This window comes from Vulpes vulpes, chromosome 15, assembly GCF_048418805.1.
Source record: "Vulpes vulpes isolate BD-2025 chromosome 15, VulVul3, whole genome shotgun sequence".
Taxonomy (NCBI): Eukaryota; Metazoa; Chordata; class Mammalia; order Carnivora; family Canidae; genus Vulpes; species Vulpes vulpes.
The window spans coordinates 74,236,733-74,264,188 of record NC_132794.1 but is presented as its reverse complement, the minus strand read 5'-3'; the positions used below and the strand labels follow the sequence as shown (position 1 = coordinate 74,264,188).

The 27,456-nt window shown below is 43.3% G+C and overlaps 1 protein-coding gene across 4 annotated transcripts in view; it reads left to right on the top strand.

Annotated features, from left to right (window-relative positions):
* Window positions 1–24,936: 24,936 nt before the first annotated feature.
* UACA (uveal autoantigen with coiled-coil domains and ankyrin repeats) overlaps window positions 24,937–27,456 on the top strand; it is a 106,865-nt gene continuing 104,345 nt past the window's right edge. For 2 of the 4 annotated variants that reach the window (XM_072739036.1, XM_072739039.1), the window contains exon 1: window positions 24,937–25,136. In XM_072739036.1, the coding sequence (XP_072595137.1) occupies window positions 25,053–25,136 (84 nt within the window). In that variant the 5' untranslated portion in view covers window positions 24,937–25,052. The remainder of the gene's footprint in view (window positions 25,137–27,456) is intronic. The other 2 variants (XM_072739037.1, XM_072739038.1) reach the window with 2 other exon arrangements.

Genomic DNA, 27,456 nt, shown 5'->3' with positions numbered 1-27,456 from the left:
GGGGCCCTGATTCCTCCTCCCTTTAACTCTCCTTCTATTGTCAGGCCACCTGCTACTCCTGCTGCATCAGCGCAAAGGGGAAGGCTTGCCTCACCTTTCCCATCAGCCTTCTCCATCTGCAGCCTGGGACCCCCCCTCCCCTCGGGGCACTGGATTCAGGCTTCTCCTTTACACCTAGCACTTTGAGTCACAGTTAGCTCCCTTGCCCCTGGCTCAAGGAAGAGCTTTGGAAAAGATGAGGACTGGGCGTTTTAGATCTATGGGGTTTCCAGCTCCACTTAATATCTATTTCTTTAACATGCATTTGAACAGACATTGAATGAGGTTGAGATGGTTGATCCTGGAGACAAGAGTCACCCCTAATGGTGGACTGGACTGTCACATGCTGGCCACCAAGAGGAAAGCCAGAAGGGGATTTACCTGTCATAAGTGGGGTATGGGTGTGGGAGGGCAAGCAACCCTGCACTGTATGTCTCTTCCGAATGGGAAGAAGCCCCTGTGAGCCTTCCCCAGGGCTCGCTTGACAAGGCCCCCCCCCCCCATCTTATTCCTTGTCTTTCATTTTACCGAGCAGCAACTCTATGTTGAAAGCTAATGGGGAAACTGAGCCACAGGTCAAGCTGCTTACCCGAGATCCCCCAGGGGGTCAGTGGAAGGGCTGGAAGACCGAGCTCACTCCACGGCCCCCACTCTTTACCTCTATGCCAGATGTTTGACATGGAGGGAAGAGCTACACATTCCCTGGGTTTTGTCCAGCTTGGAATCGGCTGGGAATCTGACCTCCCAGCAGGTGGAGTCCTCCAGCTTTGGGAGCAGCAGAGGTAAAGGGGCAGAGCACATCCCAAAGCCTCAAATGGGGTCCTCTGTCCAGTTGGCTCCTGCTCTCAACTGACTCCTGCTGGTGACACATGGGCTGGGCATTTGTGGGGATGAGTGAGCCCACCTCCTTTTCTCAGGATGAACGGTGCGTGCAGCAGTGGTGGCCGAGCTGTTTGGACGTGGTGTTTCCACTCAACAGCACAACACAGATTTAAGTTCCTGAGATATCCTAAGCAGCCACCCCCTTGGATCTTTATCCTTCCCCCTGTGTCCTTCCTGCCACCTGTAGTCTAAATTTGGTGACAAGCCCAGGAGAGCACCCTCTGCCTGGCCTCAGGCCACTGAGCTGCTAACGGGCATGGGGCCACGGGGGTGGGGCCACGGTGGGGGGTGGGTAGTGAGTTGGTGTGGTGTGGGAACCTCACCGTAGTCATCCTGGTGGGGTTTCCTGCACTGTGGGCTTTCTTAAAATCTTTTCTTAGCCTATGTAAATCATATGTAATTTGGAAAATGCAGATATGAAACAGAAAATAAACAAGATTTGCATTTCCTTCACTAAGAGGTTTCCTTGTAATATTTTGTCAAGCCTTATCTCTTTATATCTGAATCATATTTTTATTCTGATGATCATAAAAGCTTTTCAATATTTTTCAATTCATTTTTTGTTTACAGAGTTGAAATCACACCATGCAATCAGTCTTGTATCTCATTTTTCCACTTCTCATCCTGCAAAATAAGCAGTTTTCAATTTTTTACTTCAAACTTTTAAAGACCATTTGTTTGCACAGTATTTTATGGTCTCGGTGAACTCTCACTTACTTAACCATTCCCTTTTTCTGAGGTTGCTTCCAATTTTTTGCAATTATAAATTATACAACTTGATGATGAACACGGTTTATGCCTGAATCTTTAACGACATTTAGAATTACTTCCTTGAGATCAATTTCTAGAAGTAGGATTATAAGATAAAAGGCAACGAATATTTTTGAGCATTGCGATCTTTCGTGCCAAAATGTTTTCCAAAAGAGCCGGATCATCTTTCCTGACCTCCTCCGAGCAGTGCAGAGGAGTCAAGAGGCAGCATTTCGACATGAGTGAAACCAAGAAAGAAATCAGATTCACAGGCAAATTTTAGCCTAAAGCAAAAGGTTAGAAAGGGAAAGTGTGACTGTCAATTTTTGCAGAAAGATTGGCTTTGACCAAAGGTTATAAGGACAGACTATGGGGACTCTATCCAGATAAATGTGGGACACAGTCATCTGCTTTTCCTCTGCTCACCTCCCTGGGCAGCTCCCTTGCCCACTTCTCCTAGGATGGAGGGCTGAGCAGTGGCAGCGACCAGCTTCCCTGGGGGCAGACGGCTCTGCTTTGCCCACCATAGCCACTATCCAAAAGGAAGAGATCTTAAAGATTCTCTGGTCCAGGCCTCACTTTATCAGATCGAAGCCTGACTTGCCCCAGAAGTGATTCACAGCTAGTTTGTTGGCAAATCTTGGACTAACACCCATATCTCATCACCTTTGCTGACAGATAGAAGCCACCATTGTTCAGCACAACCCTTGTATACATGATTCCCCGTACATACACTTCCCCCCTAGTGGCTTAGAAGGCTCACTGTGAAAAATTCCAATAATGTAAGGTTCGGAATTTCCTGGCTGATTGGCATTCATTATGAGTGTGAATGGTTTCCTGGGTCTTTGCTAATTTTCTGGATGCTCTTAAAGTAAGTTAATGAATGGGAGGTGTGCATCTACCTGCACCCAGTTCACCTCTGTACCTTCGGCTCTTGAAGTATCAGGCCCTGTCACCGTGTCACGGAGAGAATTAAAGCACGTAGATATGAGTCTCATGGCCTTTCTCCTTTCATATATACTGGGGCACCTGGCATAGGTTTAACCTTAGTTATGATCTTAGGCAGTTAAAAACTAAATCATTATTCGAGGCTGAACTCAAATCCCATTTCTTTCGGGGGGAAAAAAATCCCTTAACCTGTTTATGCTAAAGTATTCACTTTCTCCTCTAAATTTTGGCTACCTATGCCAGTGGTTTGAACAACCCTATTTGGGTATGATAGTCTCTCCTTTTTAACTTCACAAACTGTTTATGCACCCACATGACAATAGTTGTTCTTTAAACACCTATTTTAAAAGTTCGTGAAGGGGGTGCCTGGGTGGCTCAGTTGGTTGTCTGTCTTCAGCTTCAGGGTATGATCTCAGGGTCCTGGGATCGAATCCCTGCATCAGGTTTCCCACTCAGCAGGGAGGCTCTTTCTCCCTCTGCCTCTCCCCACAACTCATGTTCTGTGTCTCGATCTCTCAAATAAATAAATAAATCTTTAAGAAAAAATAAAAATTCGTGAAGACCAAAGGATGGCATGAAACCCTAGGCTTTTAAGGGGCTGTGCGTTTTGCAATCACAATATACATTAAAAAAATAAGTGTATGTACCTTCTGAGCTGTGTCTGAATTATCTTACAGATATAAGAATTTGTGATGCAAAAATTAAAAATAAAAATAAAATAAAAATAAAAAGAGTTTGTGATGTTTCGTACAACCCATTGATTATGGGGGAACCAAGGTTCAAAGTTTGGGAACCATTCATCTATTTCATTTATATCAAAGAATCACAGACCAAGAAATGATGGTCACTTAACTCTTCAGATTGGATTATATCCACAGTTAGACCTAATCCTTTGGGGGGGGGGGAGGGACCAGAAGATCCTCTTACATGCCTTTGTACCGCCATCATGCTAATAGACCCATCAATTAAGCATCATTAACTGACCCCTAACCACATGGAGGACACTGAACTTGACTCTGGGAGATACAAAACATAAGATCCACTTCTCGGCCTTGAGATCTGATAGTTTAGTTATAAAGATGTGGCAAATGTCTCTGTATTTGGATTAATGAATTAATGAATTAAGGCTCCAAGAGCAAGTAGCACTTTAATGGCTGAACTCTACAGGGTGTAGGATCAATTACGCACGGAGTGGTACAGACAGTGCTAGGAAGACAGAAGAGAAGTTGGTGTATGCCAGTGAACAGGACAGCTTTGTAGAGGAGAGCAGAGGCTTGAGTGTGAAATGAAAATAATCAGGACTTGGCTGCCCCCTTTTCAGCCCTAGAAGGTGCTCAGAGAAGACCTGAATGAATTAATGCAGAAGAAAAGTACTTTGGGTTATTTGGGTTACTACACAGGTACAAAGTGAAACCCTCATAAAAAAAAAAAAAAGAATAACATTACTCTGAAACACACAGGAGTCTATTTCTTGAAAGGAGCAGTGGCTGAAGAGGAGAGGTATTTTCCTACTTCTTTCCTGGAGTCCCTGAATCCCATAATCTCTCTTAGAATGTTATTGCTGGGATCCAGAAACCACTTAGGTCAACCTTTCATTGGTGAGAGTATTGGGGCTCCAATGGCAGAGCGACTTGGCCAGGATCATACAACCGGTTCCTAGCATAGCTAGGACTTGACCTCTGGAAGTTGGACTACAGACTGGTAGCCTTTCCACTCTATCTTGTTACCCGCCAAATCCTCTTTCTTTTACTGAACTTGTCAAAACAACTTGTCTAAAATAAGTGTGCCTGAGGCTAACCCGTCCCATCACCTTCTAATTCTAATCACAATGCTAGACTGGGCTTTCTTCTCTTGCTGTCTAAACATGCTCTAATTCGAAATCCAAAGGAACTCCTGAGCCTGGGCCAAAGCTTCAAAGAGACCGTGTATTGGCACCCTCTAGGCCAAAACCATCCCTGTAAAAGACAGACTGTTAATTACAGAACCCAAGCCATTGCTTTGGTGATTGTAGGGATCTTGTGAGCCTGGGTGGGAGACGGGGTAGTTCTGGAAGGGCCCTCTTCACTGCCATTAGCTTTCACCCACAAAAGAAAGCTGCCTCCCCTACAATACCACAAAGCAATTAGGTTGGGACGCTGCCAGGGAAGATACCACCATCTGGTGAATATTTAGGCACCCTGGTGATCTGAAAAGTCAGTGGGTGGGCACTGGGATACACAGACATGCCTTCTGCCAAGGAGGTTCAAGGCTCAGGAATCTGGGGGGCAAATGCCCTCAAGAAATTATGCTGCAGATGCCCTCACCATCTGTGGACTGAAGTCAAGCTATCGGTTGAACCTGCTCCTGTGTGAAGCAACTGGCAAATTCTTAGCTAAGGGGTCTTGGCCTCTCCTGTGTACTTTTCTTATCTCCGTGATAACTTTTTTCATCACTATCAAAGATTTCTGGGCTTTCATGCTTTCTCTTTCCTGACCTTCCCCAACAAAGCCTTTTCTCAGAGCCTTAATTCACTAATCCATTCACTCAATGCGTATCTGTTGGGCCAGGTTAGCATAGTGCAGTCGCTACTTACACTGACCACCATGTGACTTCCACCTCTGATTCTACTGCTCACTGGCGGGGTGACCTGGGCAAGGCGTTTACTTCACTGGTCCACCTCCTTGTACCTTTGGCCCAATCTCAACATCTATAAAATGAAAGGGTCATTCGAAATGATTTCCTTTTCTTCTGCCCGCGTGATTCAGGATCCAGTTAGGAGACAGACACTACACGGTCCTGGGAACAAGGTAAGTGCCACGTAAAGAATCATTAACCAGTAACAGAGAACTAGTTACTGAGGGCTGAAGCAAGCTCTGAAGAGTACTGGAATAGCACGCAGAGGGAGCAGCCTAGGGCCTACCCTCGGGCTGGCAGAGTACCCAAGGAAGGGACAAGTTGGAGAGTGTCCACCTCCAAGGCTGACCCAAGGCTAATCCAGTGAATGGCACAGGTGTTACGGGCTGGGTGGGGAGGCAAGGAGTCATCATCCACTGGACCAGTAGAAGAACTTGTTGAGAAATTGCCCCATAGTGCTGCCAGTCTTGCTGAGAAGCCAGCTAGGGCGCTTGTAGAACTCCACAGAAACTTCCTGCGGGGGTGCCACGGAAACTCCCTTGAGGTACACAGGCCCCACCCCCTGACCTCTGCCACAGGAAAGCCACAGGAGCAAGAAGGAAAGAAAGCAGACGAGAAGCAACAAATCCATAACTGGTACATTATCATTCTATAATATATGATTCTTTGATTCATTCCATTTTAACACTAAAATGTATGTAATAAGAAAAATCACTTGTATAGTACCTAAGACTAGAGCTTTTTTTTTTTAAGATTTTACTTTTTTATTCATGAGGGACACAGAGAGAGAGAGAGAGGCAGAGACACAGGCAGAGGGAGAAGCAGGCTCCATGCAGGGAACCTGATGCAGGATTCGATTCCAGGACCCTGGGATCATGACCTGAGCCAAAGGCAGAAGCTCAACCACTGAGCCACCAGGGCACCCCTAGACCAGACATGATCTTAGCCCATTCTGTGCTCTCCTCACCTCTATTCTTCAGTAATTAATGAACTGCTTCAGAAAAATAAAACAAAACCCAACCAGTCCTGAGTAGGAAGGCCTTTGACCTTAAAACATTTAAGGATGCCATAATTATGTTTACATACAGTTGTAAATATGTCTGTGTTTTATATACAGTTATATAAGAGGTGATTAGCTATTAGTAATAACTATGCCAAGGATGTAGGTCCATGGGAGCTTTGGAGGAAAGAATACAAGTTGTCAAGGCCTTCAATATGACAGCAAATAACTCAGAGAAGAAATGAGATAAAGAGTGAAGTTCATTTCAAGCCAAATGCCATGAAGAACCAGGCAAATGACAAAATATGATAAAAGGTCATAGGAAGGAGAAACATCCGCAGGCTAGAATGGTCAAGGAAAGATTTGTGATGGCATCCCAATTTATTTTTTACAGATTGAGAGAGAGAGAGAGAGAGAGAGAGAGAGAGAGAGAGAGAGAAAATAAGCAGGGGGAATGGTAGGCAGAGGGAAGGGAGAAGCAGGCTCCTGACAGAGCAGGGAGTCCGATGCAGGACTCGATCCCGGGGGCACCAAAGGCAGACACTTAACCAATTGAGCGACCTAGCCCCCAGCATCCCAACTTGAGATGAATGTTGAGCAATGGGCAAAAGTTGCACAGAAAGTGCAAAGGGAATTGGCCAAGGTGTGGCCACAAGTCCCATGACCCCAAATTTGCTAGCCTAGTGTCTGAGCTGAACGAGTCAATTGCCAACATGTGTCTCACACACAGGCTGATGCCAGGGAGATCTGAGTCACTGGATGCCACATAGCCCTGTTGGAGGAAAATCATTATACAGACCTTCCCCATCATTTAGATAAACCCGTAGTTCTCATAGCAGTGGGCTGAGCTCTTGCTGGTATAGAGGATTCACTGCTATAATAATCACTTTTGCTCTGCACATTGTTTAATCGAAATACTGAAATACCAAAAAGAGGAGAGCAGATAAATGTCCCAAATAATCGTGATCGACTGTGCAAACACCGCCTTGCTGTGTTGGGTGCTTTGGGTTTATTTGTTCTCTCATGAGTGCAAATTGGGCAGAGGTGTGGCTCAGAAGTGTTCTGAGTGTTTGGACAAGCCGTGTTCTGTGTGAGGATGACAGAAGGAAAGTGGCTGTTGACTCCTGTCAATACCACTTGCATTTACTATTTACTGACATTTGGCTTCTGTGACCTTAGAGTTTGCTGGACAGTGTTTCTCCACCCATCCCCTAAAAGCTGCCATTCTTCAGGTTCTTCCTAGGCTTGGGTCACTCTACACCCTTTCTGGACCTTCCTATTCATTCTTATGGCTCAGATTACCTTTTGTAACTGCTGACAACATCCGAATTTTTACCTTCAGCTCCAGCCCAGAATATCCTCTTTGCTGCTGGATGTGGATGCCTTAGAGGCAATTCCAGCTCAGCATAACCCAAGCTGAACAAACTCTCTTACCCCACAAAGCTGTTGCTTCCCCTGCTTGTCCTTTTCCTAAAAGGCAACAGTATTTCACCCAGGTGTGCAAGTTAAAAACCAAGAAGTCGTGCTTATCTTTCCTTTCTTTCCCATCCCCAACCAAACATCCACATTGTCATCAAAGCTATTGCTGACTCTCCAAAAGTCTTTATTTTTTATTTTATTTTATTTTATTTTTTCCAAAAGTCTTTAAACCCACCTCTTCCACCCCACTCCAGTCCATGTGTCAGAACCTCTAACATGGACTCCCACAACTACTTGACTAGCTTTAAACCATGCAAATATTTTACTCTTAAAAAAACAAAAAACAAAAAACCAAAAACCAAAAAATGGTATTAGAAGGAATCACATCAGACCTAGGTGGAAGGAGTGTCGCTCTGAGTTGCATTTAGTTTGCTTCTGCCAGTGGAAGAAAGTGGCTTAAGAACCATTTTAATGCCGGTTTCTTGGCTTCAGGGTGCCTAGGTCATGTGATTACCATAGTTTCAGAAGCCCAGATGGTGTGGGGCCAGGGATGAAGTTAAAAATCCTTATTGGAACTACCTTTCTCCTGCCTGATGACCAGGCTGACTCTGATACCTTTCTCCATGCGTCTCTGCCAGGGGGTGGCTCTCTTCCAGTACGTGCTTCTACGGAAGACCCAGCTTTACGGTGGCTTTCTAGTTCCAACTCCCACACTTTCGTTTTTTTTCCCAACACTATTTGCTGGGTAGCATACTATGTACCATTACTGTCATCACAGAGAAAGTTAGTCAAGTTAGAAAATCTGTAATTTTGTAAAATAAAGTATAACCTCATCTTCTGGTTGGCTTTATTTTATTTTAACATTTTAAAAAATTTCATTTATTTATGAGAGAGGCAGAGACATAGGCAGAGGGAGAAGCAGGCTCCATGCAGGGAGCCCGAGGTGGGACTCGAGCCATGGACCCCAGGATCATGACCTGAGCCGAAGGTAGATGCTCAACCACAGAGCCACCCTGGTGCCCCTCTGGTTGGACTTTAGAGTGACACCACAGTCGCACTTTATCTCAACAGCAAGTACTCTAATGATTCTACTATCTAAATAGTTTTCACAAAAGTAGTCATATCGATGTCCCCTTGAATCCCATAAATTGCAATATGTGGTGAAACACCAAAATTACACGAGAAGCAGGGGCCTTTCCATTAATGCTGTCAGCACTTGGGAGAGTCCATGATTCCCTCAGGGCCTGGTACTCTTGGAGCATGACATGGGACTCTGGCCAATAGAATATAGAAGAGATCACCAGTATTGATCCATATATTAAATATCAGTAAGGCCTGCTTCCTTTTTTAAAAGAAAAATCACATAGAAATAGAATTTTAATATTTTCCCCTCTTTCCTCAAAGGATGATCCCCTGCACTCTGAGGGGGTCCCCGCAGACCATTGTTTTCTGAAAGTATGTTATATGTTGAACCGTGTCCCCCCCCCCCTAAAAAGATACATTCGAGTCCCAACCCCTTGTGCTTGTGAATGTGACCACGTTTGGAAAAAGGGCCATTGGTCTGTGAATGGGACCATGTTTGGAAAGAGGGCCATTGCAGGTGTAGTTAGTGAAATTAAGATGGATCACACCAGAGCAGGTGAGCCCTTTGCCCGCTATGACTGGTGTCCTTATACACAGAGAGGATGCTAAGGAAAACAAGACAATGTAGAGACACACACAGGGACACGGCCATGTGACAAGGGAAGCAGAGACTGGAGTGATGCATCGATGAGCCAAGAACTGCCAGCAAACACTAGAAGCTAGAAGAGGCAAGCAAGGAGCCTCCCTTACAGGTTTCAAAGGGAACGTGGCTCTGTGGACATCGTGACATCGAACTTCCAGCCTCCAGGACCATGAGACAATACATTTCTGTTGCTTCCAGCCCCACAAAGCTTGTGGCCCTTGTGACAGCAGTTTTAGAGAATGAATGCAAAAGAGGATCCCGGGAATGATTGGAGAAAGTTCAGAGAGGTGACAGGACTGGCTGGTTGGGCGAGGTGACCCAGAAACCCGGATAGGTGAGAGCTCAGGCAGGAGGGTGTGCTCCGTGGTTGCCAGTGCATCCCAGGAAGCAGGAGGATGTGAGCACACGTATAGGAATGTGCACGCTGAGGGATGGGAGCAGGGATGGGAGCGGTTCTTAGGGGGCAGAGGCAGGTGCACCTGTCTGAGTGGGTGACCAGGCTATAAAGAGCCCTGAGTGCCCATTCCTTCTGCCCTCTTGGCCTTCTCTCTTCTCACATCTAGACCTCTTTGGCTGCCTTCTAGTTGTTGCAACCCTCTCCCCATTGCATGCTTTAAGATCTGCCTGGGACATACGTCTGGGCTTCCAGGTGCCCCACCTACACACCACTTCCCTCTGTGTCCGTCCCTATGCAGGACCAGTCACATTCCCTCTGCCTTGGATGCCCAAAATTCTATCACGTTCGAGTCACCACCTTGGGGCCCTATTTATAAAGGTTTCCTAAGTTCTTGCATTTTTATTTTATTGCATCCTGAGCAGCTGTCTGAAAGATTCACATCGTCAAATAAAAAATCAAGGTGTACAGAAGTTTGTCTTGGGACACTTCCATTTTTTTTAAGATGTTAGAAATTCCTTTTTTTTTTTTTTTTAAAAAAAAGATTTTATTTATTTGAGAGAGAGAGAGAGAGAGAGAGAAAGCGAGTGCATGGGAGGGGGTAGGGACAGAGGGAGGGACGGATGAGTAGGGAACCCGAGTGGGCTTGATCCTAGGACCCTAGGATCCTGACCTGAGCTGAAGGCAAGTGCTTAACTGACTGAGCCCCCAGATGCCCCAGGACACGTCCATTTTATATAGAAAAATTGTCTATGCAGAAGTAGATTTTGCATACCCTGTTAGATCAGATGTAAGAGGACAAGGAAGAGATGCACCCTGCTCTCAGAGAAGGAGCCCCATTTCTCCTGGAAGGCTCAGATATTATCTGCTAAGCCCAAAGAAGAGAGTTCCCCTATAGCAGCTCACATGAAACAATAGGTTTGCTCACTTATTCTTTCATTCAACAAATATTAATGAAGCAGCCACTTCTTGCCCTGTGTTAAGTGTTGGGAATATAGTGAAAGACAAAAGTGAAGTAGTTTCTGCTCTCATAGAGATTGCAGGATTTTGAAGAATTTAGGCCTTTATAATGCGGCGTGATAGATGTCAAAAGGAAAACTGTGTAACACGTGCATTCCAAATGTTCGTTCATCTGGGTGTCAGTCCCTTGATGTGATAGGCAGAATGATGACCTCCAGGGATGTCCATGTCTTTCTCCCCAGAACCTGTAAATATGTTACAACACATAGCTAAAGGGTCTTTGCAGATGTGATTAAACTAGGAGCCTTGAGATGGAGATGTTATTGTAGATAGTTGGGGATGTGGGGGCATTGTAATTAGATGCCTCTTTAAAATCAGAGGATGTAGGGGCACCTGGGGGGCTCAGTGGTTGAGCATCTGCCTTCTGCTCAGGTCATGATTCAGAGTCCTGGGATCGGCCTTCCACCAGGAGCCTGCTTCTCCCTCGGCCTGTGTCTCTGCCTCTCTCTCTGTGTCTTTCATGAATAAATAAATACAATCGTAAAAAATGAATCAGAGGATGTCTCCCAGTTGATTTCAGAGTGAGAGGGAGATGTGGCTGTGGAGGAATGGTCTCAGAGATGCAATGATGCTGGCTTTGAAGAGGGAGGAAGGGGCCACCAACTGAGTAATGAGGAGGGTCACCTCTGGAAGCCAGGAAAGCAAAGAAATGAACACTCTATGGACACCTTGATTTTAGCCCATTGAGACCCGTGTCAGACCTCTAATTTACCGAGCTGTATTGTCTTAAGCCATGAAATTTCTGGTTATTTGTTATTGGGGCAATAGTAAGCCAATAGATTGGGTTAGTCTGTGGGCATACATAAAGTTGAGTAAAATGAGGTCCCCACCTTTCAGAAATTCACAATTTATTGAGAGAGAGAAACATGTGAGCAGAATAACAAGAGTGCTAAGACTGATGTGTGTTCATGGAGCCACGTACCCAAGACTTATTTGGAGACTTCTCATTAATCTCTCCAATTTCAGAAAAACTTCTCTTGATCTTATTTGCTCCACCAGCTACTCCCCAGTTCTTTGCTCTTCCCTGCACTGAAACCTCTTGTAGGAATTATCTATTATTATAGTTTCCAATGCTTCTGCTGTTTCCTCCTAAATTCAGTGCGGTCAGGCCTTTGTACCCATCACCCCATCCACTACTTGCCAAATCCAATGGTAGCTCTCAGTCCGTGGTCAGACGTCTGGTTAACATAACAGCACTGACATCGCTGACCATGCCCTCCTCCTGGATGCACTGGCTCCATTTGCTTCGCAGTACTCCACACCCTTTTGGTTTTTCTCCTTCTTCACTCGTTGTCACGTCCCCCTATCTGTCTCCTTCGTTCCTTATCTTTTCCCAACCTGTTCATGCTGGAGTGTCTTAGAGTGCCTTTGACCTTCTTTTCTTTATCAGTATTTCCTTCTTTGGTGACCTCATGCAGTCTCATGCTAACCATGTGCAGATGATCGCCAACTTTATCTCTCCATCCCCGAATTCTCTCCTGGATTTCAGATTCATCCAGTCTCCTACCTGCCATCTCCACTTGGATGTGTAATAGACATATCATACTAAACATGTCCGACCCTGACCCCCTGATCTTCCCCCAGCACCCACAACTTGCTTCATCCAACAGCCTTCCTCGTCTCTGTATACAACTTCCAGGTGCTCAGATTTGTAACTCTCTTACATGTCATCTCAATCCATCAGGAATTTTTATGGGCTCAACCTTCAAGATATATCTGGAATCGGATCACTTCTCTGCTGCTACTATCCTGGTCTGGTTGGTCACCATTTCCTTTTGCTTGGACTACTGCAAAGCCATGGTATGATTTCCCATATCCCTCCGAAAAGCTGTAAGCCCTCGCAATATCCTAGCAGGCATTACATGACCTAGATCTCTGCTCCACTTCCCATCCCTCAGGCCATCTTGAGCTGTCCTCCTTTGTTTCATTCTGTTCCCACCACACTGATACTTTTCACTTCCGGATCTTTGTCTTTAGGAACAATGATCGTCTTCAGGAGTCTGAACTGTGCCTGGCACTTATGAGGCACCCAGTAAACAACTCACAAGTGAACAAATGAATGTTCTTAATCACAAGCTCTCGTGTTGCCTGATTCTCTCTGTTTTTAATGATGCTCTTTGCCACTTCACTTGTATAAGAGATGTATCTAGAATCTCGGTTTTTTGGATAGCATTGACTAGACTTTTGAATGTTTTGATTTTTGATTTAGAATGCAGAGCTCCTACAAAACCAGGAACAGTGATATTAAAAACAAAAAACAAACCCAGAAAACCCCCCTAGGGAACATGTCTGGAAGCTTGATTCTACCTTAGAGTCTCGTTTCCACTCGGCACTCTAAACCATGCTTGTTCTGACTTGAATCAGAGATGAACTTGGAAAGACATAATTCTGAAAGTTCACATGACAATCACCCATGACTTTATAAATGCTTTACTTTCGGGACTATTCATACTCTTAAACCTGAAACCAGAAGGTCAATGGATCCATTGTTTAAAATGGCATTAAGCTAAGTCTCTTGTGTAAGAATTGTTTTCATTCAGAAAACTCAGTCACTTATATTATCCAATAAATCAACACTGACTTCTTGAGCACTTGCTTGAAGAAGTCATATGACTACTGCTTGGGAACATAGGCCTGCAATTTCACAGGCATATTGAAACACAGGAAGTGACCACTCTGAATCTCTACATGCAATTATATCTTATTCACTTAATCTTTTCAATATTTTGAAAAAAAGAGAAAATACAAACAAAATGCAAAGACTAAAACAAGATGGTCTGATTTGCATCCATATTTCCTAGCACAGAGTGGTTTCTTAATAAATTCTTGAGTTCAATTAAAAAAAGAACTTAAGACTAAAAAAAAAAACAAAACCAAAAACAAAAAACAAGATGGTCTGTTACACCTATTCCTAACCCTAATACCAAAAATACATTAGAGTCCACATAATTTGCAGCTGGAATTTCCTTTTTATTTCATTCACTTGGCTCATAGGAGGGGGGCTATAATCTCAGACCAACTGATGCTCTGAGGTCTCATCATTATTCTTGCTAAAACTACCTGAGGGAATGTGAGTTCTGATGGTCCTAAAAGGACTCATACTAGCTGCTTCCAGCTCTCACAAGAGCTGACTGGTAAATTTCAAAGGATTTTTTTTTTCCCTGTGAAGTATTTTAATTTTCTATAGCAAATCATTTAGAGGCCATTTTTAAAAGTTTAAGAAAATTTATTCATTTGAAAGAGAGAGAGCACAAGGAGGAAGAAAGGTCAGAGGGGGAGGGAGAAGCAGACTCCCTGCTGAGCAGGAAGCCCAACATAGGGCTCAATCCCAGGACCCTGAGACCATGATCTGAGCCAAAGGTAGATGCTTACCGACTGAGCCAACCAGTTGCCTTCCATTTACAGGTCATTTTATTCAAGTTTTGGCTCTATAGTTTTTTTTTTTTCCTCTATGAGTGAATGATTTGCTAGTGTGAATCCCTTATTAGGCTTTGGTTTTACAATTGTTTACACAACTCCATTTATAACTCCATGGCATGATGAGTAATTGCTGACTCTGTCCTGTCCCCTCTCTAATATTGATATAATTTAGCCTATGTAAGCTTCATCATCATTCATAAAACTGGAATAATGGTGCCCACTGCTTATTTACTTATGGGGAGTATTAAGAGAAATAATACAAGTAAAGAATTTTGCAGAATGCTTAGCACATGGCAATATGTCCAAAACTTTTAGTTGTTGTGTTGTGGTAGTGGTAGTAGTACACGGTGCGGTGGGGTGCACACACAATAAGGGTGAGATGCAGTGCTTGGTGAACAAATACTTTGATCAATCCCTATGTAGGTTAGGAACACAAATTAACCAATGTTTGCTGCCTGGTAGTCTAGATAGTGGGGTTCCCTATCTAAGCCCATCATTTTGTGATAGAACAATATCAGTTGAGAATTATCATCAGGCTCTCAGGATAACATGGAGGATTTCAGAGATCAGCAGACCAGGTTGGTACTTCAGAGCTGTAAGATTGAAAAATATTGGCTACTTTGTACGTCCTTATTCTCCTCAAACATGCCAAAGTCCTGTTTTCTCATTGCCTATCTTCCTTTTGGCTGGTGATCATTACAGAAGCAATCCAGTTGAGACCTTCTTCTTTACCTTCCACTAAATATACCAACCAATGTGCATCTGAGCCTGTATTTTTTGCCTTCACTCGTGTTATTACAGATGCCAGGTCCAACCTCTTAGCTAAAGGATCACATCCTTTTTCTCTACCTTCTTAAGGGCTTAACCCCTACACGTGTCCACCTACTCTGTTTCCTCAGTCCTTCCCCTGGATAGGCTCATTCTCCTCCCAGCCTGCAGAAAAATTTTGGTAGTTCCCACCTTAAAATACAAAGATTTCTCTTGATTTCTTGCCTCTCTCCAGCCACTATCCCCGTTTCTCTGCTTCTCTTCACACCACATTGTTCAAAATCCCCACCTCATTACCTTCCATTCTCTTTGAACCCAGTTTACTCAGCCTTCTCTCCCAAAATCCATGGATGCTGTTTTGTCTTTAGAAGCACCCATGATGCCAAACTCAATGGTTGCTCATCTGTCTTCACGCTTGTCCATCTTTCAGCAGTATTCAGCAGGGCTGGCCTTTGAAAAACCACCCTCTCCTGGCTGTTACAGCACCATACTCTTTTCCTGGTTGCCCTCTAGGAATCTCTTCTCCATCTTCTATGCAGTGCCTTCTCTTCTGCTTGCTTTCTAAATGTTGCAGTACCCACGTCTTGGCCTTTGGCCTTCTTCTTCCATAATAGATCTTATCTGGTCCCACGGCCTTAAGCTCTCTGTGCTTGCCCAGGATTCCCAAGGCTGTGTCTCTAGCCTCATCTCTCCAATGAGTTTTACTCTTGCTGTTTAGACCACCTCTGTAGTATCTCCCTGCTTGGCTCCTCAATGGGCAGTTCCAACCAGCATGACCAAAATAGAACCCTTGGTTTTCCCTTCAAAACATAGCATGTCATCCCCATTCAATAAACGGTATCTCCACCCATCTAGTGGTTTGATGCCTCCCTCTCCATATCAATTCTACTAACAAGTCACCTTCATTTCTAGTCTGTATCTCAATCTTGTTTATACTCTCCTGTTTTTCCTCTTACTCATGTATGATCAATTCTTTCCCTAGAAGCCGGAAGCTTTTTTTTTTTTTTTTTTTGGTATATAAATAAGATCCATCATCCCCTGCCTAATTAGCTTCCCATTAGAAAAACCTAATTAGCTTCTTATAAGAAAACAATCCCAAATCCTTAGTTTGGCCTACAATTCCTACTCCTGTTAGCCCCAGGCTGCCTCTCCAAACTCGTCTGGCTCATATTCTTCTACCACTATCCTTCAGCCACCCTTAAGTTCCTGTAACATTGCCAAGCTGGACCTCCCCTTAGGGCTTTTGAATTTGCTCTTTCCTCTGCCTGGAGTGTTCTTCTTCCCACGTCTAAACTTGGCAGGTTCCTTTCTGTCCTTTAGACCTTAGCTCAGTCACTTCTCCGGAAAGAATTTCCTTGAGCACCAATCTATAGTAGTAGCCAGTTTTCTAGCACATTCTATGTCCACTATCTACATTTATCTTGCTCCTGTTATTTGTTTAGTTTGTTTGCTTCCCACCACTCTTGCTGGAATCCAGCTCCATGAGAGCTAGCAGGTGCTTTGTCTAACTTGTCTGCCCTGCCATTTTCCCCAGGGCTGCCTCATACATCACCTGTGACTAACCAACTCTGTGTGTGCTGTGTGACTGAATGAACAATCTGGGCATCCCACAAAGGCATTTCTAAATATCATAATAGTAAGTATAGTCGAGGAGACCATCTGCTACACTGCTCACAGCCCTACATAGAAAGCCACACCCATGTGAGAAATTTATTGTAGAGTGCAACATCAGGAAAACTTTACCTCGATGGAGAACCTGCCCTGCCTTTTCCTTTTCTAGTATTAAAGCTGTCACTGATTGTTCCCAGTTTCGTTTTGCCCTGGCTCTTAGGAAGCTGAAAGCCAACTTTCAGACTCAGGATAGCAATAATAGTTGTTCTAACAGTAAACATAAATTCTCCCTTCCTCAGATTCATTTCCTACTTTTGTTATGGGAAGTATGGTAATTGCGTTTGTTAGAAGTCACTTTGATTTCTTTCTGGAGAGGTGTGATTTAAACAAAAGTACATAAAGTGTTAACATTCCTGCATAGGCTGGATAGTGTTGACTTGGATAGTGTGGTAGCAAATGGGGGCTTTCTGGCTATAAGTTTTTTAAAAAATTTAATTCTACTTAAATTCAATTAATCAACATATAGTGTATAGTTTCAGAGGTAGAGTTCAGTGATTCATCAGTTTCATAGAACAGCCAGTGCTCATTACATCACGTGCCCTCCTTAATACCCATCATCCAGTTACCCCATACCCCCCACCCTTCTTCCTTCCAGCAACCCTCAGTTTTCTTCCTTTAGTTAAGAATCTCTTATGGTTTGTCTCTCTCTCTGATTTAGTCCTATTTTATTTTTCCCTCCTTTCCCCTATGATCCTCTGTTTTGTTTCTTAAACCCCACGTATGAATGAAATCATATAATTGTCTTTCTCTGATTGACTTATTTTGCTTAGAGTAATACTCTCTGGTTCCATCCACGGCATTGTAAATGGGAAGATTTCATTTTTTGATGGCTGAGTAATATTTCATTGTACCTCCCAATGTTTGTAGCAACAATGTCCACAATAGCCAAACTATGGAAAGAGCCCAGATGTCCAGCGACAAATGACTGGCTGTAAGTATTGATGCCGCATTGTGAGGAAACTTTATCATTGTTAGGTGATCTGCTGTGATTCATATTTGGGAATTCCATAAGATTACTTCAGTTAGGGTTTACTTACCTGATAAGAGCCCAACCCTCTGGTTTTAGAGCTTTCAGGTTGCTTTGCATTTGCTGGCTTGATGAGTGTCACTTCAGAGTTATGGGCTAAGAAGGTGATGGATCTTGGAGTTTATTATTCTCTCAGAGCCCCACTCTCAGTAGTGGAAGAAACATGCTTTTAGGTTATCTTTAAAAGGCTGTGCCTTGGTCTTTGGCAAATTCATGGACCACACCCTCTAAGGTTCAAAGGAACTGTTCTTAATTGTTGTTTAGGTTAGGGATGGTTTTGAAGTTTATGAAGCATAATATATACATGCTTCTCTCTAGCATAGCAAAATGAAAACTCTTTTGAAGTCCAGAATGAGTTGGTATTTTAATTTATTAGCTATTTTACACATTTTGCTTGTGGCAACAGCATTCATAAGACAGCAATAGGAAAAGCATACATCAAAAAAAAAAAAAAAAGGAAAAGCATACATCAATGATCGATGAATGAATATTTTTTGATGCTTGTATTAAACCAGTGTAGATGATGTAAAGAATGTATAGCTTATCCATGAGGGTAGAGTAGTGGAAAAATCTCTCTGCATAAAGTATGCTTTTTAAAATTGCCCTAATGACTCACACGCAAGGTGGAATAATGCTGTTGTATACAAGAATGATATATTGGTTAAAATTTTTTCTCTCAAATCAGCATTGTAATTAAATATTACTTGCCAATTTGATACAAATTATGTTTTCATTGTATGATAATTTAAACATTGTTGAAAGTAGTTTTGAAGAAGGGGAATGCAGGACATTTTTTCTCCAGCTACTGTTTTCCAGGAAGCTAAAGTCTGAGTCTTTTGGTAACCAAATCCATCCATCCATCCACAAATCCTGTGTGGTATTGTGCAAGAAACTAATTTTTAAGGTTAACATTTTAAATTACACATTTCATCTACACTTATATGGATTTAATATTTACATAAAAATTAGGACTTACATGATATATTAAATTGTAGAGATAGAGATATTTTATGAAAGAATTCCAAATGGTATGTTAGAAATATGTAATATAATATGCAATCTTATGTAAAGTATATGCAATAAACTGTGTTTATACTCAACTTTGTTAAAACATCTACATATCTAGTATATTGCCTATAGACTTCCTTTTATCAGAATTTAAACCACTATAGTTGGGGCACCTCAGCTGGGTTGAGCTCCTGCCTTTGGCTCAAGTTATGATCCTGGGGTCCCGGGATCGAGTCCCACATCGGGCTCCCTGCATGGAGCCTGCCTCTCCCTCTGCCCATGTCTTTGTCTCTCTCTCTCTCCATGTCTCCCATGAATAAATAAATAAAATCTTTAAGAAAAACCCCACTAAAATCAACAGTAATTTTAATTTAAGTGACAGTATGATCATTGTCAAATGTACATCATAAAGCCTGGACATTTACCAAGTGCCCTTGAACATGATATTTACCTTGACTTATTTTGTCTTCAGTGTTCTTTCATTAGGATGAGTAGCAAAGATTGGCATGGAGTAACAGGTGGTATACTAGTCATATAACTTACCAGTAATTTAACAATTCAGTGAAGAGTATTTACTGATACCTTGCCAGAATTTAAAAAGTCCCTCTGGGGACGCCCAGGTGGCCTAGTGGTTGAGTGTCTGCCTTTGGCTCAGGGTGTGATCCCAGTGTGGGGATCAAGTCCCACATCAGGCTCCCTGTGAGGAGCCTACTTCTCCCTCTGCCTGTGTTTCTGCCTCTCTCTGTGTCTCTCATGAATAAATAAATAAAATCCTTAATAATAAAAAATTCCCCCCCTGGAGATCTGATCCAGAAGGGGAAGTTATAAGGAGGACAAAATTTTCCTTTAAATTCTATTGAGATCTTCTTTATTTGCCATATTTTCAACTCAAAAGCAAGAAGCTTTTCTACTCATTCAGGAATGCTGGAATCTTGGGAGTCTTTTGGCTCATTGTTTGTGCATATCCTGACATCCTAGTTAAGATAAGAGAACTCCAAGGTCCAGGAAAGTTTACTACGGAGTCAGACGGTTACTGATCCCTGAACCAAATTCCTTACGTTTATCTGGGCTCTGGGATGAGTAAGACTGTTTTAAAAGAGGCAGTCAAGGGCTTCTGCCTTTGAACCATGCACACACAGGGCCATCCATCTCATTACAGTGAAGCCAATGGCATTTCTAGAGTTTGTGTAATCAAAACTTGATAAGAAAAGTTCATTTTCACCAAATGAAACGGGTTGGTCTTTTTCGTTTTTTTTTTTTTTTTTTTTTTTTTTTTTACACTAAACCTGCATTCAGAGAAATAACTGAGTATCTCAACTGCCTGTAGGTGTAAGTTCAGACATGTGGAGGAAGTTCCTGACCATGCCCCTCCCTGCTTTTTTTGCTCCCTCTTTCAGTATTGAACCCAATGACACACTTGGATGGTGGTCTGTAAATGCCACGGAGGACAGAGAGATAGATGGAAGGCAGCCCTCTGTGGAAGATCGCTATAGCAGAGCACAAAACAACTCTGTGGGAGAAATTAGAGAAGGTTCTTTAAAAGGGAATTGACATCCCTAGAAGTTTTTAAGTGGAGTAAGAAAACTCACACAAGTGTCTATGGTTCTATAGGGCAGAATGATCCCTTCTTCTTGCTTTTTTCCTTCCCACTCTAGTTTTCCGGGATGGAGTCATTGGAGAGCTCACTAGAAATGCAGATGGTTTTTAAATTAGTGCCAAAGATGACCTATTTATTTTTTAAAAGCTCTCTTATGCAATATGTTTTAGTTTTGAATGTGGCAAGAGACGAGGGTGTGAGAACTGCCTCAGGTCTCACATTCTTGGGGATGCTGTAGGGGTTGTGGCTGGGGGTGCCCTTCCTCGTGACCCCATAGCCACACGTGGCTCTGACAGCTATGGCCCTGGCATCTGAGCTGGGCCACCATGGTTCCTCCAAGGAATTATTGACGGGCTTTGTTGGCCAGGTTCCCTGAGATACCAGGAGTGGCAAGAAGCTCTAAAAATGAAGAGGGAAGTCATTGCACATGAAGTTCATAACTAGAGCTTGTCTGGAAGATCTGTTTCAAAAGGGATCTTTTTATGTGTATGTTTCTGATTTTGTGTGTCACTTCTTTATTCTTCTTCTAAGGACTTGTATTTGTCATCTTGTTGCCATTATCATCAGATTATTTTCAGTGAGCATCTCCCAACTGTGCTCTCTTACCTGCTCTGGCTGGTCCTTCTGGGTATCCTTTTCCTACCTGGTGTTGCTTCTTATCTGGGTGCACTCACTGAAGCTCCATCCAACCTTGGGTACCATCCCTTTATGCACACTTATTACCTACCCTTTTCCTTCCCTGAATACCATCTGTATCTGCAATCCAACTCTACATGTCTTAAGTAGACATTCTTCAATTGAGCTTTGTTGCTTGGTCTAGAACACAAATTCCTTGACAACAGGGGCTAAAGGATAGAGGTGATAAGGAGACTAACTTCGCCTTTTTGTATGATTTGAGATTTCTTTACATTGTGCATGTATAACCTATGAAAATAATTTCTAAAACTTCATTTTCCTTCCTGGTTTCATAAACTACAATACATAAGCAAAACAAAAACTTTCACTGAGATTCCGTATGGTAACAAATAAAAAAGTCTATCTAGGTTTGATAAGTGCCTTTTGCTCGGAGGGAAGATAAGAATAAATAGTAGTGATAATAGTTAACAACACCAAACCAAACCTGTCTGGCTGAATTCTAATAATAGTGACTTTACTTCATGTAAGGGCTTCCAGATCAATATAAAAAGCCTTACTCCATATTCAAACCACTGCTATTTACTTAGCTGTTCTCAAATGGGAATAAGCAGACATCAGCTATCAAGTTTCTCGCCTGGAAAAATCCATAAAGGCCACTAGACAGAGACACCATGGGGACATCATGCAGACAGTTCATAAAAATAACTTGCCCAACATTTTTGGAAACTGATGCAAGCTGGAGTTGTGTCTCTGTCTGTTTCCTTGATGTTATGCAGTAACAACAGAAAAGAAGCCAGTGAGCAGGGCTATGAGAACTTGGATGCTCCAGAAGACAGCCAGTATTCACAACAGCGGGAGTACCAGTCCTGCATCACATGAATACGTGGGACAAACAACCATAATTCACTCTAAAAGAATGCATCAATTCATTCAGGAGTATTCATTGAGCACTTACTACGTCCTACGTATTGAAGGGAATTCCAACATATACCAGTTATTCCCTGGTTTTAAGGAGTTTGAAGTCTAGTAGTGAAATAATGCTTGTTCAGAAAGTATGTATTAGCATCATTTGAGATGTACAATTCAGCCATTTGGAGGATGGAGAGATCACTCTCAGTGGAGTGATCAGAGAAGCCTCTGTTAGAGAGGAGGGCACTTGGAACAGATTTATGATTAAAAAGGCTTTTTTAAAATTAAAGTATAGCATACACACTTATAAAATGTACATATCATAGAGACTGTAGGATAACTGAATTTTCGCAAACTGAACACACTAGTTACATAACCAGAACTCTAGTAACCAGATGGAATAGTACAGTATTCCAGAAGCCTCCTTATGTCTTCTTCCAATCATTTCTGGAGTAAGTAGGATTTTGTTAGATGAATGTAGATAGAAAATTACCGGAGGAGGTAATAGCCTCATAAAGATGTGAAAATTAAAAGGCATGACCCACGTTTGAGGAATAGGACGAAGAGTAATTTGTTTGGATTGCTACAGGGAGAACAGGGTTGGGTCCCTGTCGTAGAGCCTTACATGCCAAGTAAAGGAGTTAGATTTTATTCATTAACTGCTGGAGGTTTTTGAGCAAGAGAGGAATATTTTGTAAGGCTTTTGATGATTGGTAATTTACTGGTGATGGGAAAGGGGAGACTGGAGGTTGGGTGTCTCATTGGGAAATTTATAGAATATCCAGATATAAGTTTGGCTCTGCAGTGGTAGGTGAGGACAGAGACACAGCGTCCAGGTACTATAAAGAGCCACTAAAATCTGAATGACTGTGGATCCTGAGGAAGGAGGAGGATTCAAAAAAATTTCCTTCCATAGAACTAATCAAGACAACATTTAATAATTTTCTGTTATTTTCAAAGACAGTGTTATTTTCAAAGACTATTCAAAGTTCACTGCCATTTACTTTGGATGCTGTCTCTCCAAGAGAGCTCTGAAAAAATGTTTTTACAGCATTTATTTATTTTTAAAGATTTGTTCATTTTAGAGAGAGAGAGCATGTGTACCTTCAAGTGGGGGGAGGGGCAGAGACAGAGGGAGAGAAGTATACTTCCCGCTGATCGCTGATCGCAGAGCCCCATTCAGGCATGGATCCCATAACCTTGAGTCACAACCCAAGGGGAAATCAATCAAGGGTTGATTGCTTAACTGACTGAGCCACCCAGGTGCCCCATTTACAGTATTTAAATAAAACCTTGAGTTACTCTAAGGAAACTCTAAAGAGAGCAACTGACCTTTCAGACAAAAAGAATCCATTGTTTGTTGGAAACATGGACTGTTTGTCTTTTCAAATGGGTACATGCTAGAATAAATATTTTGCTGAGAAAAACTGACTCCAACGAAGACTTTTGAAGATGTCATGTTAAAAGCAAATTATTGAGTGTTCTTCACCTACTTGTTTCTTCATCCTTCCTTGAAATGATTCTCACTAATCCAAATTTTCTGGGCAGGATGAATTAATTAGCTTTAATGTGTTTCTACAGAAAGCAAAAACAATTTTTTGCAGAAAAGACCATGATATGTTTTCCTTTGATGACATTTTGTATCACTTTGGCTATTATGGGTCATTTAAAAAAATAAATAAGTATCAAAATCCGGCTTTGCAAAAAAAATATCTATCTATCTATCTATCTATCTATCTATCTATCTATCTATATCAGGCTTTGCTTCTTCCATCAGGTCTTTGAACCCCTTAGACTGGAGAACTTGGCTATCTATATCATCTCCTAGCAACTGAGGCAAACTGCATATGTTAGTGATATTATGGTTTTATGGTTTGTCTAACTCACTAGATTGTAAGCTTCCTGGATGCAAAGGACCTATCATGTTAATCACTTTTCCTCCAGTAACTAGCAGCATATAGTACTCCTTAAACATAGGTGTAGGTTGAAAGAAAGAAAGAATGAATGGATTGGATTGTCTATTTCAAAGATTTGTGATGATCAAACAAAATGAAATGTCTGTACAGACTGCTGTTAAAGGCATCAACAGATATTAGTTAAATAATCTTTTCTTTTGGGGGGGGAAGGACAATATAGCTGAGAAATACAAAATATACTACTATTCGAATTAATTTATAAACTTTTAGCTGAAATAATATTATTGAAAGCCTGGATTCTCGTTCAAACAGCCAGGTCTTTTTTTTTGAGATATTCAAATTAATTCAGTAGATTAAGTAGGGACTACTACAGCAGAGAGGAAAGGTCAAGTGTGAAAGCAAAAAGTATAGCAGCATGTGACCATATGGAAAGAGCTAGACCTTGTTTCCTCTTTGGCACAGCCCAAAGAGCTCCAGGTATACTTATTTCTGGTTTTCTTTTTTTTTTTTTTTAATTTTATCATTATTTTTTATATTTCTGGTTTTCAAAAATTTTGTCACTCCTTTACCACCGTATTTTTATTGATGCTCTCCCCACCCGCACCTCATCTCTCTCTCTTTCTCTCTCCAAAGCAGCGGGTTCTTCACTCTTCAAATTGATTATCGATCATTTCACATTTATTGTCATGTCTTTCAAAGTCTGGTCGTAGCTGGACGTTCTTCGGCAGCGCCTTATTCCTTACAGGCCGTTGTTTCCCAGGAGCTGCAATGAAACGTCGGCGGGTGGAAGGGAAGCTGAAAGCTGCTGCGCGTCCTTCTGGGAAGCAGAGCAGAGTTAGGGACCTGAGCTTAGGGAAGAGCACGTGCGCGGCGGTGGGGGGAGGGAGGTGGCTTCGGCCGAGGCCCGGCGTTGGCCGACCCCTCGCTCTCTTCAGTCCTGAGGCCCCGTCACCGAAGTGCGCTGGCCGGGAGCCCTGCTCTCCCGCGGGTCCCCGCCGCCGCCGCTCACCTCCGCTCACCTCCGCCGCCCGCGCAGCTGCTGCCCCAAACTTCTGCAGCTGCGAGAGGGAGGGGGTCTGTAAGTAAGTTTGAAAGGGAAGTCCCACCCCCTTCCCGGATTCCGATTGGCCGCGGCCGGCCCCGCCCCCTCGGAGGCCGCGGCAGGATTGGCTGCGGGAGGGCGCCCCGCCCCCGAGCCCCAGGTGGCAGGTGGGGCTGGGGCCGCCGCCGCCGCCGCCGCCGCCGCCTCCCCCGGCGCTCGCGGCCCGCACGCTTGAAGGTTCGGGCGCCGGACCGCGGACACCTGGCCATGAAGAGCCTCAAGTCCCGGCTGAGGAGGCAGGACGCGCCCGGCGCCTCCTCCGGCGCCCCCGCCGCCGCCGCCGCCAGCGCGGTGAGTCCCGCGGCCCGTGCGCGTCCCGGGCTCCCGGCGCTGCGCTCCCCGGAGCCTCCCGGGTCGGCCGGGGCCGGGGGAGGACCCCTCCGCGGAGCCGGGGCTCGGCTCAGCGCGGAGACCCCGGGCACCCCCGCCCCCGCGCCCGGGGCGGGTCACACCGCCGAGCGCCCCGGGGTCCCCCCGGCCCCGCGTCCTCCATCCCGGGCTCCCGGGCCCGGCGCTCGGGCGGGCCTGCGCGGGGAGGACTCGCACCCTGCACCCTGGGAGGCTCGGGCTCCGTGCGTCCCGGACGGCGAGGCTGGGGCGGGTGGCCGTCGCCCTGTCGCGGGGAGGTCGGGTTGCAGAGGGCGGCGTCCATGCGGACAAAGCCCGGTGCGTGCTGACCCTGCAGGCGGCGGTGCAGCTGGGAACGTGGGGGTCCTGTGGGGCCGACCTTCACCTGCGGGACCGGCGTTCCGTGACCACCTGCAGCCCGGCCTCCCTGTGCACCCTAAGGGGTCCTCGTGGCAGCAGATCAGAGCTCTTGGGTAACAGCCTGACTGCAGATGCTGGGGATTTAGATGATTTGGCGAGTCAGAAGAAGAGCAGTGTCATCAGCATTTCTACGTTATTAGGAAAATTCTACGTCCCTTAAAAAGCCATAAAGAGTCAGAAAGCTAAAGGAGATAGGATGCTCAAACAGCTCCAGTTGCCCATTTGGAGTAATTGCAAAGAACCTTTATGATTTCTCACTAGTTTTACCAAATGATTACATGCCTTTTATGAGAATACTAATTAATCTGCTTTTGGTTATGAGTTAATTCAGACTTGTGACTCTTCTCTCCACCTACTTCTGGGATGATGTTAGTTGGACTTAACAGGAAACTGTAGCAAAAGTAGGCTTTTTAATTTCCAATTAAAAAAGGAAAGCTATAGGAGGCATGGTATTTGATGATTTGATGTTGTTTAATAAAGCATGAAATTGTTTTATAAGCACATAGAGATTACTTTGTTTCACATTGTTTTTTTTTTTAGATAATAATTGACAAATGTCGTTTAGTGATGTCAGAGGTCAGTGTAGTTAAAGATTCAACTTTTTTTGTAGTGCAGGTTGTGTGTGTAGCTTTTTTGGTAGTGCGGGTTGTGTGTGTAGCTTTATAAAAGACATGCTTTTTAGTATTTATTTGCTCCACTTTCCCATTTTCTTTGGCCTGCACTACATATCCACACCCCACTTGGAGGTTTTTAATACCTTGATTTTATCCTGTTTTCTCTTCTAGGAATGCAGAGTATCTAATTGTTATTGCTATTATCAGCATGCCAGTTTGCATTTTATACATTTGGAACATGAAGTGCATCTCTCTGAACTTAAATCTTAGCACTTAATAAACTGAGCATTCTTTTTCTTTAAGTGCATAAAAATAAAGAGAAATACAGAGTATAAAGAGGTAGAACTAGATTTGTTAGAAAACATGAACTTAATCTCTGTTTAAGTTAAATCTTAGAATACATTTTGTAAAATATTTCCATGAAAATAATTGAATGTGGGACGCCTGGGTGGTTCAGCGGTTGAGTGCCTGCCTTCCGCTCAGGGCGTGATTCCGGTCTAGGGATCCAGTCCCACATCGGGCTCCCTGCATGGAGCCTGCTTCTCCCTCTGCCTGTGTCTCTGCCAGTCTCTCTCTGTGTCTCTCATGAATAAATAAATAAGATCTTTTTTTTAAAAAAAATAATTGAGTGTGATGACTAATAAAACCAAACCAAGATAGAATAAAAATGAATGTGCAGGAGAAATAGGTTCCTTTTGCTTTCAATCTGTACTATAATCCCTAATGTCAGATTTGGTCACATGGGTATGTATTGTTGGTGTTATCTGTTGCTTATATGTTCTTTCAGAAAGAGTTTAGTAACTACAAGCAAATGGGAATATAAATATTCACCCTTTATGGGAATGGTTAGGATACTGTACTTGTTCTGTATCTTTTTTAAAAACTGTAAATAACTAGGCCCATTTAGAACATCTCCCTTCAAATCCATGCTGTAATATGCAATGATGAATAAGCCTGTGTATATTTAAAGTTTATGTGTGCACGTGTGTGCATGTGTGCAGGCACACATGTAGGATCCGTTCCTAAAAGTGGAATTGCTGGGTTAAAGGATATGGAACACTGGTAATACTGAAGAAGGTTAAATTTCTTTCCATACATCATGTACCCAAAGTGCGAGAAATTACTTTTCTGGGCTTTTATTTTAAGAGCCCACAGCATGTTCTTCTTTATTTTTCATGAGCAGTTTATCATTTCCATTTTTCCATGGGATTGTTGATTTTTAAAATTCA